General features: G+C 39.5%; 1 protein-coding gene across 1 annotated transcript in view; it reads left to right on the top strand.

Moving 5' to 3' along the window:
• The window catches only part of Nin (ninein), a 102,600-nt gene that overhangs the window by 46,144 nt on the left and 42,482 nt on the right, over window positions 1–13,974 (top strand). Inside the window, 9 exon segments of the mRNA XM_047539783.1 lie at window positions 198–388; window positions 4,795–4,941; window positions 5,414–5,581; window positions 6,002–6,138; window positions 6,472–6,612; window positions 6,917–7,091; window positions 9,647–9,757; window positions 10,125–10,214; window positions 12,330–12,468. Coding sequence (XP_047395739.1) covers window positions 198–388; window positions 4,795–4,941; window positions 5,414–5,581; window positions 6,002–6,138; window positions 6,472–6,612; window positions 6,917–7,091; window positions 9,647–9,757; window positions 10,125–10,214; window positions 12,330–12,468 — 1,299 coding nt within the window.

The following is a 13,974-nucleotide window of genomic DNA, read 5'->3' as shown; positions in this document are numbered from 1 at the left end:
CAAAGAATTACCTGTTGGTTCTAAAAAAGTACCTGTTGGAACATCAGGATCAAAATAAGAATGAGATCAACATTTCTTGTAATATTCAACTTTTTCTTATAATATTTATTTTCAAAAAGTACATTTTTTTAGGAATAGGCACTCACTCTTTCTTTGTAATTCCTTTGGAGACAACACAGTATGCTCTCTGATTTCAGGCCAGCTACGGTTTTGGAACCCAGATGACTTGAGTGCCTCACAGAGTGGGTCTTCCCCTCCCCAAGACTGGATAGAGGAGAAACTGCAGGAGGTTTGTGATGATCTGGGGATCACCCGGGATGGTCACCTGAACCGGAAGAAGCTGGTCTCCATCTGTGAGCAGTATGGTTTGCAGAATGTTGATGGTGAGGTAAGCTTTACAGTGTGTTTTGATTCAGAAATAATAATGATGATAAACTCTTAGCCTGCCACAGGCTGGGAACAGCCATATCACAGCTTCCTACAGGTTGTTAGAGATCATTTTCTTTTCTCCTAAGAAGTCTTCTTGAAGATTTCGTCTTTGATGAATTTATATTATATTATGGGAAAGAAAAACTGACACTAGCTGACACTTTGCGCATACTATGTACCCCTCAGAGTGCTAAGCCTGTTACCCCATTTGAGGTTATCAGACCCTAGCTTCATGAGCTACCATGTCAACAGGTGTCAATCACAGAGGAAGACTTGCGAAAACATGGTGGAAAAATTAAGCAGGAGGTTCCACACATATAAGTTGGGGGAATATAAGGCCAGGCTAGTAAGTTTAGGTTTTTGGAAAGAAGGCCAGGCTAGTAAGTTTAGGTTTTTGGAAAGATCTCAATGTGTCCCTGGGTCCTTAAGCAGATTGAGCAGTATATAGGAAAAGCTTATTTGCTGAGGGTGGTCTGAGCTGCTGTTGCCTATTGTATGAGGAGAGCCTTGGGTTAACTACCGCAACCAGGGGTTACTACCATTTTCTGGTCATGAGAAAATGGAAAAGGGCAAGTTGGTTGTTTTGAAAGTATAGAGTCTTGCAGGAGCCACCCAAGAATCTTACTTGGTAACATTTAGGCTTTACATTTTCTGAAAAGTTTAGAGGGTCCCTGTAGGACTGAATACATGAATAGCTGTGAAACATAAAAATGTAAATAATTCCAAGAGATGTCTTTTGAAAAGCTAAAAATAAAGATTAGAGAGTTAGAGGTTAGGGCTACAGTTGTAGCTTTGGGGTCTTTGATTATAATGATATTTGAAACCATGCTGTCTGCTTGCTCAGGGGATAAGTGGTATTATTTTCCTACCCCCCCCCCCAAAAAAGAAGTTTATAATCAAAAGCTTCCCAGTAGCCTGGCTTGCAGAAAAGTTATTATTTTTTTTTTCCTCTTTCCCGTGCATGTAACCATTGTACACCACTTGACTACCGTTTTAATGGTTCAGTGGTGATTTATTTTTCAATGGTGGCTCTTGAGTCACAAAATTCAATTCATCCTCCTAATTTATAAACCAGTGTAGTACCCAGAACCTTGGGTTGTTTTTGCCAAGAAATATTGCACAAACTTGGATTATTTATCCAAAAACAATTCTTGGAATAAACAGTAGTCATTCTCAGGGAACTCTGCCACAGAAGAGTGGTAGAGTTCCCAAAACCTGTGAAAAAAAATGGCACAGTTACTTTTCTTTGGTTCGAGGGTGAATAAAGGATTGCTTATTAAACATAGCTTTTATTTAGTGGTTTTGGGGTTTTTGTCCCCCTCCTAAAGAAAAACCGTGAGATGATCTAGTACTTTTTATGACTCACTCTAAACCAGAGGAACTGAGAGTTAAAGATGATGTCATTAACATGCTACTTGAAATCCTAGATTTTACTACTGAAAGCAATTTGAGCTTTAGTCACCCGTTTTTTATATAGGCAGTGAGATCACTGCAGCCCACTGTTGTCATGAGGAGGAACTGGAGCCACCCTCTTACAGCTGTAACTAGCACTCTGCTTTCCAGCAGGGAGGACAGCTGAGGGGCAGGGATGGCAAACCAGCATCCCAGATGCCACATCTAATCCCAAAGTCATTTTCTTTGGCCAGCTCAAGGTTTTAAAAATTAAACTGTGTGGTGCACTTTAAATTTGGGAGATTTTCCTTTAAAAATCCAAAGATCTTGTCCCATTCTGCAGGCTGTGAGATGCAGCAGGCTCCTTGGGAAGGGCATACAGTCAGGTGTCCAGTGAGTCCTCCCCACTTGCCAGTGTCTTAAAGTCATCCTCTCCATTCATCTCCATTGCCTTCTGGGCCTCTGCTGGTATATGGGGTTTTGATCTCTATCCTGGTACATTATTTTCTAACTTACACTTTGGAAAATCAACTACTCAACAACCTGGCCAGTGCATCATGAGGAGCGCAAATGTCCTTGCAGTTCTAAATGTGGGTCCTGTGTATGAAAGTGGTACCCAGTTGCCTGTTTCACCTGTATTTTTTCCGCTTATCCCTGACCATCTTCCCCTCTTCTGAATTCAGATCCTCTTATGAACCACTTGCCCACTCACTCACTTGCCCCCCAATTTTAAAAAAATGGCAGGATTCACTTGCTTCACCAATTTGAGTGGACCAAACGATGGGTGTTTAGGCCACCTGGAAGCCACACTGATTTTGCCAACATCACAAGGTCAAGCAGTGTGGGTCAAAAGTAAAATATGCCTTGCTAACGTCATTCAGGGCACCTGGATTTCATCATAACTTCTGATTTGGTGGTTCTGAAAGCTGCCTCCTCCTCCTCCTCCTCCTCCTCCTCCTCCTCCTCCAGGAGAGTGTTCTTTAAAAAAAAATTTTATTGGCACATATTAATCATACAGAACAATGGGTTTCATTGTGGCATATTTGTACCTGCATATAACATAATTTGATCAATTTCATTCTCCAGATTTTGATCAATTTCATTCTCCTTGCCCTCTCCTTCTTCTTCCCCCTGATCCTCTTCCTTTTCCCTAATGGTCTCCCTCTCATTTTCACGAGATCCCCCTTTTTCCTCTAGTTTCCACATATGTCATATTTCATATATGACACTTGTCTTTCTGAGCCTAGCTTATTTTGCCTAACATGATACTCACAATTCCATCCATTTTTCCTGCAAATGACATAATTTTGTACTTCTTTATGGCTGAATAAAACTCCATTCTCTATATATACATTTTCTTTATCCATTCATCTGTTGAAGGACACCTAGGCTGATTCTATAGTTTGTCTATTATAAATTGTGCTGCTTTCAACATGGGAATGCATGTGTCACTTCAGTATGCTGATTTTAACTCTTGGATAAATGCTGAGGAGTTGTATAGCTGGATCATATGGCAGTTGTGTTTTTGGTTTTTGGAGGAACCTCCCTACTGACATAGGAGAGTGTTCTTTTGGTTGATGAGAATGAGACTGAAAAGCTAAGGGATGTTGGCAGACTCTGCAGCTTATCCCAAATGCCTTTCCATGGATTTGATTACTAGATTGAATGTTAAAAACTGTTACTTGTTCCAAAGATTTCTACCCATTAGAATAGTTTCCTTGTCTCAGAGTCCTCTCCAGAATGGAGACAGATATTTCCTATTTGGTGTGAATTGGAACAACAACAACAAAAAAAAAAAAAAAAAAAAAACATTTGAGATAAAAGAGATGCCTCAAGCACTTACATAAAGAACAACATCGATCATGAGATGATATAAATCATAGCAACAGTCCAGATTTAAGAAATGAACATTAAAATTATGAGGATGTATCACAGAGAATTTAAGCCTGTGTTAGGATGGACCCAGTTATAAGTTTTAAGCCGTAAGAGTAAATTTGTTGTTGATTTTGTCTTCTGCTACTCAGTGGCCCAGGCTTCAATCTGCATTTTAACAAGATCTCTGTGTGATTTTTGTTTTGTTCATGGGAGGTGTATTCCTATAGAAAAAGATCTGCCCCACAAAATAAAGGGAATCTGACTTCCAGTAGGAGATCTTTGCCTTTCCTCCCTGTCTTGGGACTGCAATCATGTGCATTGGTCTGTTCCTCTTCCCCTTCATCTGTGGGCCTAAGGAACAAACCATCTCCAAGGCAAGCCTATGGATGGGGCTGGGGTCTAGTCTCCCTTGTTAGAGGTGAGGCCTACTTGATTCCTCTCAGAGAATGTAAGAGTCAGTCGAAGCTTCCTTGAATTGTGTCTCTTTGAATCCTTCTTAGAATACACACAAAACCCATCCTACCAAATCTTTGTCTCTTCTGGGCTACAACAAAATTCCAACACATACAGTGTTCCAAGAAAGGTTCTAACCCCCAAGTATGGGTTTCAGACACAAACTCTTTAAGTCACTGCAAATCTGTCCCAGACCAATTTATGCTGTGCTAGCAAGCCAATTTCAAAATTTCATATAAGCCAAATATCACTTAGAGTTGCCACAGTTTAAAGACATGATGAATGGCCGATTAATTTCAATTATTATGATGCTGGGAAGCTACATCTTTATTTTTTAAATAAAATTTTAATTTGCAAGTATAATACATAACATCATTAAAGTTTGCCTACTCTAGGAATAAAAGAAAGTTAATTGCTTTAAATTATGGAGATTAAAAATGTAATTTTACTTAGTTTGGGTGAGCGGGAAGGTATAACAATACTGGAAAGGGAAGTACATTTAGTTGAAATGAGAGTAAAGGGACATAATTATATTTCTGGAGTCTTAGGATCAACAGTGGTGCTGATTTCTGTTGGCCAGAAGTGTATCCTGGGCCTGTGTTATTTTCAGTGAAGCATCTAAAATATGTGATGGCTCTGTTTTAGATGCTTGAAGAAGTATTTCACAATCTTGATCCTGATGGCACAATGAGTGTAGAAGATTTTTTCTATGGCTTGTTTAAAAATGGAAAATCCCTTACACCATCAGCATCTACTCCTTATAGACAACTGAAAAGGCACCTCTCCATGCAGGTAAGAGTATTTTCTTTGTGAATCAAAATTAGAACCCACTTAGTACTTTCTAATGAAGTAATCTGTTGTCTGAAGCAAAATACAAAAAGAGAGTGCAAAGCAAAAGGACAATAAGAAAGACTAAACCATTAGGAAGAAAAGTTGGGTTTGAGAAACGACCATAAATTACAGAGTGGGAAGGCCACTAATTATGTCTCTTGATGTCAACTCCGGGTCAGAGAAACCTGGTGTTAAGTGGAAACACAGCCCGTCTATGTCAAAGGACTCTCTTCCAGAACAGTTGTTTTTGATAAGCTTTGTAGTCTTGGTTCACCTGGGAACAGAGATCAAAGGTACTGTATGAAGTATTCTTTCCTAGCAGTGTAAATTAAATTCTGCTCTCTGTGGTCAGGACTGACTAGTTTCAGTCTTGACTGCATCCAGTCGAAATGCCTTGAGTCCAGCTGAGCTTGCTCAAGTCTCTCTCTTCCAGTCTTTCGATGAGAGTGGACGTCGTACCACAACCCAATCGGCGATGACGAGTACCATTGGCTTTCGGGTCTTCTCCTGCCTGGATGATGGGATGGGCCATGCATCTGTAGAGAGAATACTCGACACGTGGCAGGAAGAGGGCATTGAGAACAGCCAGGAGATCCTAAAGGTGTGGTAGCTAAAATGAAAAGAATGGCAAATCTGGGAAACTCAATTTTTTTAACTCTGATTCAGTTCGATTTATCTTTAATGATTATTCTATTCACAAGATCTCAGAAACTTTTTTCTATATTTTTAACCCCAAACTTAGCAACATGAGAAATATGCTAGTTGTTAAAGGTGAGAGCTATACTACATGTGTTTATCTATAGTATCAGTATCTTTTAAAAAGAAACAAACATGTTGTATTTTCTTTAGAAAAACGCTGTTGTGTTCTGGATTGTTCCCAAGTAGTCACTAAAGAAATATAATCACCCAATTTCTAGGCTGTATTGAATTCTTCAGGTTTATATAACCTTTACATTTTCTGCTTTCAGAAGGTTGATCTTAAACGGTTTATCTTGAAATTGTGCTGTGTTCTGATTTCCAGGCCTTGGATTTCAGCCTTGATGGAAATGTCAACTTGACAGAATTGACCCTGGCTCTTGAAAATGAACTTTTGGTCACCAAGAACAGCATTCACCAGGCAGCTCTGGCCAGCTTTAAGGCTGAGATACGGCATTTGTTGTGAGTTGAGTGGAAGGTTTGCCTGTTCCATTCCCTTTCCTACCTGTCCAACGAGTTGGTTGGGTGCCTTCAACAAACAGTCTTCCATTCTGTATGCAAATGTGGCTACTCTTCCATATCTTCTGCACAGATCTTTCTTAACCGTAGGAAAATGAGGTGGAACTTAGATTGGCATGTAGGCTTTTGAAGGGAACTATGGAAAACCTTTTTGCTTGGGGAGGGGTTTGGTTGTCTTGGTTTTTTTTGTATTAAGCAAGCCAGATGAGAGCTCTTTTGGATCTATTTGTTGCTTAGAAACAGTTTCCTGTTAACTCAGTGTATTTCTGATTCTAGGGAACGAGTTGATCAAGTGGTCAGAGAAAAAGAGAAACTACGGTCAGACCTGGACAAAGCTGAGAAGCTCAAGTCTCTCATGGCTTCAGAAGTGGATGATCACCATGCAGCCATAGAGCGACGGAATGAGTACAACCTCAGGTACGATGGTAGGGCAAGGGCCAGGTCCTTTCCCACCTCACCCTGCCCACCCAGCCCAGGGCAACGGCTCCTGCAGGCACAGGGCCAGAACAGAGTAAGAAATGCTTTGCCTGCCTGCCTGTTGGGACACACCTGGCTGCAGAGATTTAGTTGTGGTCAAGCCTCAAGAAAGCAAGACACATTAGGCATTTTCTCAGAATGCTTCCCATCTCAATAACTCTGATTCCATTTTTGGCAGATCCATATACCATATAGGGAACTCCAGGGGATCTGACAGCTGCTTGTAAATTTTCCCTCCTCACAGGAAACTGGATGAAGAGTACAAGGAGCGTATAGCAGCCTTGAAAAGTGAACTGCGAAGAGAGAGAGAGCAGATCCTACAGCAGGTAGGCAAGCAGCGGTTGGAACTCGAACAGGAAATTGAAAAGGCAAAAACAGAGGAGAACTACATTCGGGACCGCCTCGCCCTCTCTTTAAAGGTAATTTCTTCAAGGGTTGGGATCCCTTCTGGGGTTCCCACATGCAAAGTATCAGCTCTGAGAGGGCTAGTCCACACATGGCTCACTCCCATACATTTGTCCCAACATGTCATGATACAGACATGGCAGGGACCCTGCTAGGACCTGAATTTCAGGGGTATGCAGGCTTCTGGTATGCTGACAGGGTTGTAACTAAGTCTTCAGGGCTGTTAGGCACTTGACTGACACCCTCATTCCAGTAGATTGTCCTCCTAGCCTGTCTGCATCTTTAGGTCCCACTTCCCCTTCTCTGCCCACCCACCTTGTTCTCTGCAGATGAACCCACCTCTTGCCACACAGAGGTCTCTGTGTTTCTCTTGGCCTCCATACATGCCTCTTCTCTCGTCTGTTCTTCTCTTTCCTCTGTCTCAGTGGAGGAGTGAACCTTCCTTCTCTTTACTGAACTCAGACAATATGGTAGAGGGGCTCTGGAGTCAAGACTGCATGGCTCATATTATGGGTATCAGTACATATTGGAATACTTTGCCAAATTTAGTCAAACTATTTCCTAATGTACAGATGAGCACCATAATAATACTTACCCTTCAGAAGGGTTATATCAAATGATATGTACATGGTATCTGGAAAATAAGTACTTCAGAAATGCTACTGTTGCTGTTGTGAAATGTTCCTGAAACTCCACACATCAAAAACTGAGCCAGTTATGACTCCTAATCATGGAATTCTTTCATCTCCTCAATTTCCTCCTTAATGAACATCATCACCATGCACTCTAAGTTCCAGGAGTTAAAATTCTCAGTCATCAACACTCATCAGTCTCTGAGTTGTGCTGATGCTCAGAAATGCCTCTCAGATTTATCTCTTTTCTCTGAATTTCCCCAGCCTCTGATTAGACTCTGAATTCATCATGATTTCTTAGCTGATTGATGTGGGCCCTAGCAGTCCCTTCTCCATCTCTCCTACCTCCATATGGCTATCCATACTAAAGATTAGTTATAATCATGCTGATAGTCTTTGTCAAAAGAAAAAATAAGACAGTGCTAGTACTCGAGGCCTCTGAAAGAGTGCCCATCCTCACACCTTTCTACAGCTCCTGCCAGCAGCTCCCAGCACCATGCCCCTTCCCCTCTGCACTCAGGGACAGAGCACTTTTATGCTCCTTCACTGCTTTCCCCAATACTGCAGGCCATATCTTTGCATTCCCATTACATTTACTCCTTTGTCTTCATAGTGCAATTAACTGTTGTATCATAGTTGTATCCACATCTGCTTCCTTCCCTGAGCTCCTGATTGTTCCCTGTGATTAGTAACAGTGTCTGATTGGGCATCTTTCAGAGCACCAGAACAGCACCTGTGATACATAGAGATTGTTCCTTATTATTTTAGTGTTGCATATTTAGATACACTTTGAAAGGCTAGAGTATAGAATTGGCATTTTTAGGGGAAGGTAGCATTTTTTTAAATGCTTCAAGTACATTTTTTTTTTCCTTACTCCATATTGCTATGTGAGGGTGTGAACAAGAAAATGTTAAAAATATACTGGCTCCATATTCTTTTGGCAAATGTACTTTGGATATAACATTCTTCCAATCAGTCTTTACCATTGGAGAAGAAAATATGTCAAATAGCATGTCTGGGTTTTTTTTTTTTTTTTTTTTTTTGACAAATGTGGGTAGAAAAAAATCTTTCTAAAATGTACTTTACATACAGATCCTTTTAAATTAAATAAAACTTTTTGTGAGTTTTGGTTGATGTTATTGTAACTTAAACATATAAATATGAACTACTTAAATGTATTGATTTTACATCCTTAAACCAAAATTAATTTACAAATAAAGTATAAATCAAGCTATAAAATGGAAATTGGTTTTAGAATTACTCTACTTTTTATAGTTTTTCTGAGTTCTCTTTCTGGTGGCTGGACAAATTACTTTGTAACATGTTTTCTTTCATTTGACAATATTTTAAGAATATTTTCATGTTATTTATAATACTACAAATGAAACCCACTTATTTAATTCATATGCTTTAAGTATAATAAATGTTTTCAAAAAATATTCTAGTGCAGCACTGTCCAGTAGAAATATAATACAAGCAAAACACATGTAATTTCAAATCTACAAATAGTCATATTAAAAGGTGAAATTAATTTCAAATCATTTTACTTAATCCAGTATCTCCAAGGCATTATTTAAAATTGTAATCAGTATACAAAAAATTACTGAGCTATTTTATATATTTGTACTCTGCAAAGTCTGGTGTGCATTTTACGCTTAAGGCACATCTTAGTTTGGACATATTTCAAGCACTCAGTGTTCACCCGTGGCTGTTAGTGGCTAACATAATGGACAGCACATTTCTATGGAATTTTTTTTTAAAGGGCACACGTTTGGGCTCAGAGTTAGATGTCATCTTTTTTGTGTTTATTTTTGTTTCCATATAAGATGGGCAAGTTTTCTTCACTTAGAGCACTGACTTATGCTTCATATAAAATGATATAACAGTTTGCTTATTTCTTAATCTGTGCCATATTTAATTTCCCTAAATTTCTTCAGGAAAACAGTCGCCTGGAAAATGAGCTTCTGGAAAATGCAGAGAAGTTGGCAGAGTATGAGAATCTGACAAACAAACTTCAGCGAAATTTGGACAATGTGTTAGCTGAAAAGGTAAATCAGTCTAAATCTGATTTCCTGATGGGCTGCTCAATGTGTTTTTTATTCAAAAGAGCAGAAGCAATGCCAGGAACATTTTTATTAGGGAATTATTTGGGTACCTAAAGGAAGTTGTAACTTTGCAGAGATATATTTAGTGGGTGGTTATAAGGGAAAACATTGCCTGGCACTGAGAAGTGATCCCTGCCTGAGTTGAACACATTGTTCTTGTATGTTCTCCCTGTCTTCCGATTGGTGCTGTTTCTACTTAAGTACTGCATTCCTTTCTGCTCAAGAGCATGGGTGACACAGAAACTGGGTATGTGATAGTTCAAAGAAGGACGTTTGGGGTAAATGACGGTTTTGCCCTTTCACCTTCTAGTTTGGTGACCTTGATCCCAGCAGTGCTGAATTCTTTCTGCAAGAAGAGAGGCTGACTCAGATGAGAAACGAATATGAGCAACAATGCAGGGTGAGTGGCTAGAGAGAACACGTGAGTGGGAGGGGCATGCATGCAAATCCCAGCTCACCTTTTCCTGGCTGCATGACCATGAGCCGGTCACTTCAACCTGTGGGTGCCTCAACTTCTCTATAGGACACCGAAAACAAGAGGATCTACCTACCCATAAGGTGATTGTGAGGATTCAGTGAGCCAGTGTGTATAGTGCTTAAGACAGCCATGGACATAGTTAGCACTTACATGGAAATCAGTATTAATATTCTTAGTCAATATCCTGAAACAGGAAATCTGCAAACCTAATTTAGATCTGCTTTTTCTAAGTCATAAGTTACTAGTGCTTAGAGGAAGGTGTAGTTTTATACTGAGTAGAAGGATATGATATGACCATGTTGATGGTTTTTTCCAAAGTTAACCTTTCCTGATTAATCATTGCAGACTAATGTAGTTTAATTTAGTTTTGTCCTGTGTTTTTTTCTTTTTTTTCTTTTTTGAATACATTCCTTTTTTTACAAAATGCAAATGAAGCAGTAACCATTCAAGTGTTTCTGTAGTAAACCATTCCCAGTACCTACCAGAGAGAAACACTCTTTTAGACATATCTCTGTTTATTTTCCTAAATTAACTCCCCTAAGCTTAGGAATTTGGGATTTTTTTCCCTTAAACTAGAAATACTAGTTTATTTTAACAAGGCAAGTAGAACTGAGTTCTACCTGCTTTAGATAAAAAATTGCACTTGAGCAGAGGTAGGGAAAGCAGATCCCTCCTGGTGAGCGTGTTTCCAGCCTGCCTTCTCAAGCTCTTTTGAGAAAAGAAACATTTCTATTGCTTTTATAATTAAGTTGTAGCTCTTGGTCCTAATCAAGTGAAGTGTTTGCATTCAATGTCTTTAAATGTAATGAATTCATCAGTAAAATTCATCCCAGTCCATTCACTTTTTTTTAAACAACTTTACATACCATACATTTTACTCATCTAAAGTGTGCAATTCAATGTCTTTTATTATATCCACACAATTGTGCAATCATCACCACAATCCATTTTAGAATATTTTCATCACCCCAAGAAGAAATCCCTGTTCCACCTAGCCACAGTCATTCCCATGATCTCTAGCCCTAGGCAATTACTGTTCTACTTTCTGTAGGTTCGCCTAATCTTCATTTTCACACAAATGGAATCAGATGATGGTGTGGACCTTTGTGACTGGCTTCCTTTACTTAGCATGATGTTTGTTCATCCATGTTTTTAAGTGTTTCAGTACTTTATTCCTTTTAATGTCTGAATAACATTCTGTCATATGGATATATTGTTTTGTTTATCCATCATCAGTAAATGAACATTTGAGTTTGGGGGGCTCTTATAAATAATGCTACTATGAAAATTTGTGTGCACATTTTTATGTAGACATAGATTTTCATTTCTCTTGGACATATACCTAAGAGTTGAACAACTGGGTCATATGGTGACTGTATTTAACCTTTTGAGGAACTGACAAATCTCTTCCATCTAACATTTCCATCAGTACGAGAGTTCCCATTTCTCTATATCTTTGTTAACAGTTATTATTCTGCATCTTTTTTGATTTCAGTAATCCTAGTGGGTGTTAAGTGACATCTCATCATAGTTTTTATTTGCATTTCTCTGACAGCTAATGATTTTGTGGATATTTTTATATACTTACTGGTTCTTTATCTTCTTTGAGGAAGTATCTTAAGAAATACCTTAAGATATCTTAAAGGAGCCTTCATCCTTTGCCCATTTCTCGTTTTTTGTTTGTTTGTTTGTTTGTTTGTTTGTTTGTGGTGCTGGGGATTGAACCCAGGGCCTTGTGCATGCAAGGCAAGTACTCTACCACTGAGCTATATCCCCAGTCCTGACCATTTCTTTAGTTGAGTTCCTTATATTTATTATTGAGATGTAATAGTCTTTATGTATTCTAATTACAAGTCCCTTATCAGATATGAAATCGACAAAACTTTTCTCCCATTCTGTGGGTTGTCTACTTTTTTGATGGTGCCTATTGAAGCACAAAAGCATCTGTTTTGATGATGTCCAGTTCGTCTGTTTTTTGTTATTGTTGCTTGTGTTTTGGTGCTACTTCTAAGATCTGTGTGGGTTTTTAAACCACAGGTATTACAAGACCAAGTGGATGAACTCCAGTCTGAACTGGAAGAATATCGTGCACAAGGCAAAGCATTCAGGCTTCCCTTGAAGAACTCGCTGTCAGAAGAACTTGATGTTAACAGCGGTGGCATTGAGCCTGACCAGGGTAAACACATTCAAACACTTATCTTTTCAGAGTCTTTGCATTTGATCTTTGTCTTTAGAACTGTGACTGAATGTAAAATTGCAAACTGGCAACCTGAAGAAAAACAGCCTTTGTCAATGTACATTTTGAGCTCTTTCACTTGTGGTCAGTTTTTTATCACTGAAGTCTTTTTATCATTGAAGTCTTTATGAGAATATGTCCATCTGATTTTGATATGCATCAACAAAGGAATGAAAAAAATCAAACCACAAGATATTTGCTTTGTTTAAAACAAACAAACTGCAAAGCTAAGAACCCATGCCTTTGGAGTGTTAGAATTCAGAGGCAGAGCCATTGCCGAATCCTTTCTCTGAGAGTGCTTGGCTGGTATGAAGATGGTTTTGGAGGGTGAACCAGCCACAAACCACAGAATCTGCAACTGGTTTTCTCATGCTGGCTATGCTAAATGCCTCTGTTGCCTCTGCAAAACAACAAATAAGATAAATAAGGGTTGGTTGCCTGTGCCTTTGAGGAAGATTTTGAGGGGCAAGCTTGGAAGGCAGGGTTGTTTGGGAACCATCTTACCTTCACTCCCAACTCTTTCCCCCCATCTTAATAGCCTCTTCACTCAGATGTGTTGACTTCAAATTTCAGGAAGGGTTCAAAATCAGTTCTTCTGTTATAAATAGCTTTCCTCTCTGCTACTTGGGTGGAAGTATGTTTCTCACAAAGGTGGTTCATTCCTCCCCTCACCTACTTACTGTTGAATCAGCAGGGGGTGGAGGAGAGCAGCGGAAGAGATCTTCAGTCCTTTTCTCTGATTCTTGGCCCACTTGCTCTAGTCAACAGTGGAGGCCACCTGACTGTATGAAACATCTCAGCAGCTTTTCTACCCAGCTGTTGGGTTGTGCTCTTCATGGGTATATGAAGCTGTCCTCTTTGAGTGGTTTATATCCATGGGTTGATTCTCAACTGGGAATATGCCATATAAGGAGCCCAGGACAAGCCTGTCAATCCCAACTGCTAGGTCTATGCCCAAGAGGAGTCCCTTTCTCCCATCTGCCTCTTCCCACGTGAAAAACTATTTGGGGCTTCCCTGCCTCAAGGGAGTTCTACCTAATAGTAGACATTGTATTTTGTAGACATATAGTATTTTGGCACTTGCTCAGCCCTCGACTTGGTCTTCACCTTCTCAATGTCCTCATCAGTCATCATGAGCAGTTTCAGAGGTATACTAACGTAGTAGAGTTGTGAATTTCCCCCTAACCCCCCAAAAAACTGCCTGTATCCAGGTTCCAAACTATGCCGTTTTTCAGCTGATAATTTAAGATGAGGATGCAACAGGAAATTCAAATGACACCAAGTCTTCTTTTTTGTTGAGTGATGAACTGAACATCTTGACCCATGAACTCAACTCCTCAAAGCCTGGCAGCAAGTATGCTGACCACTCATTCCCCTACCACATTGCCCTTGTGCTAGATCCTCACTCAGTAGTTATTGTATGGATAGAAGGCTGGTTGGTTTGAC

This window comes from Sciurus carolinensis, chromosome 2, assembly GCF_902686445.1.
Source record: "Sciurus carolinensis chromosome 2, mSciCar1.2, whole genome shotgun sequence".
NCBI lineage: Eukaryota > Metazoa > Chordata > Mammalia > Rodentia > Sciuridae > Sciurus > Sciurus carolinensis.
Note: the sequence above shows the minus strand (reverse complement) of the source record. Positions and strands in the feature narration are given on the sequence as shown.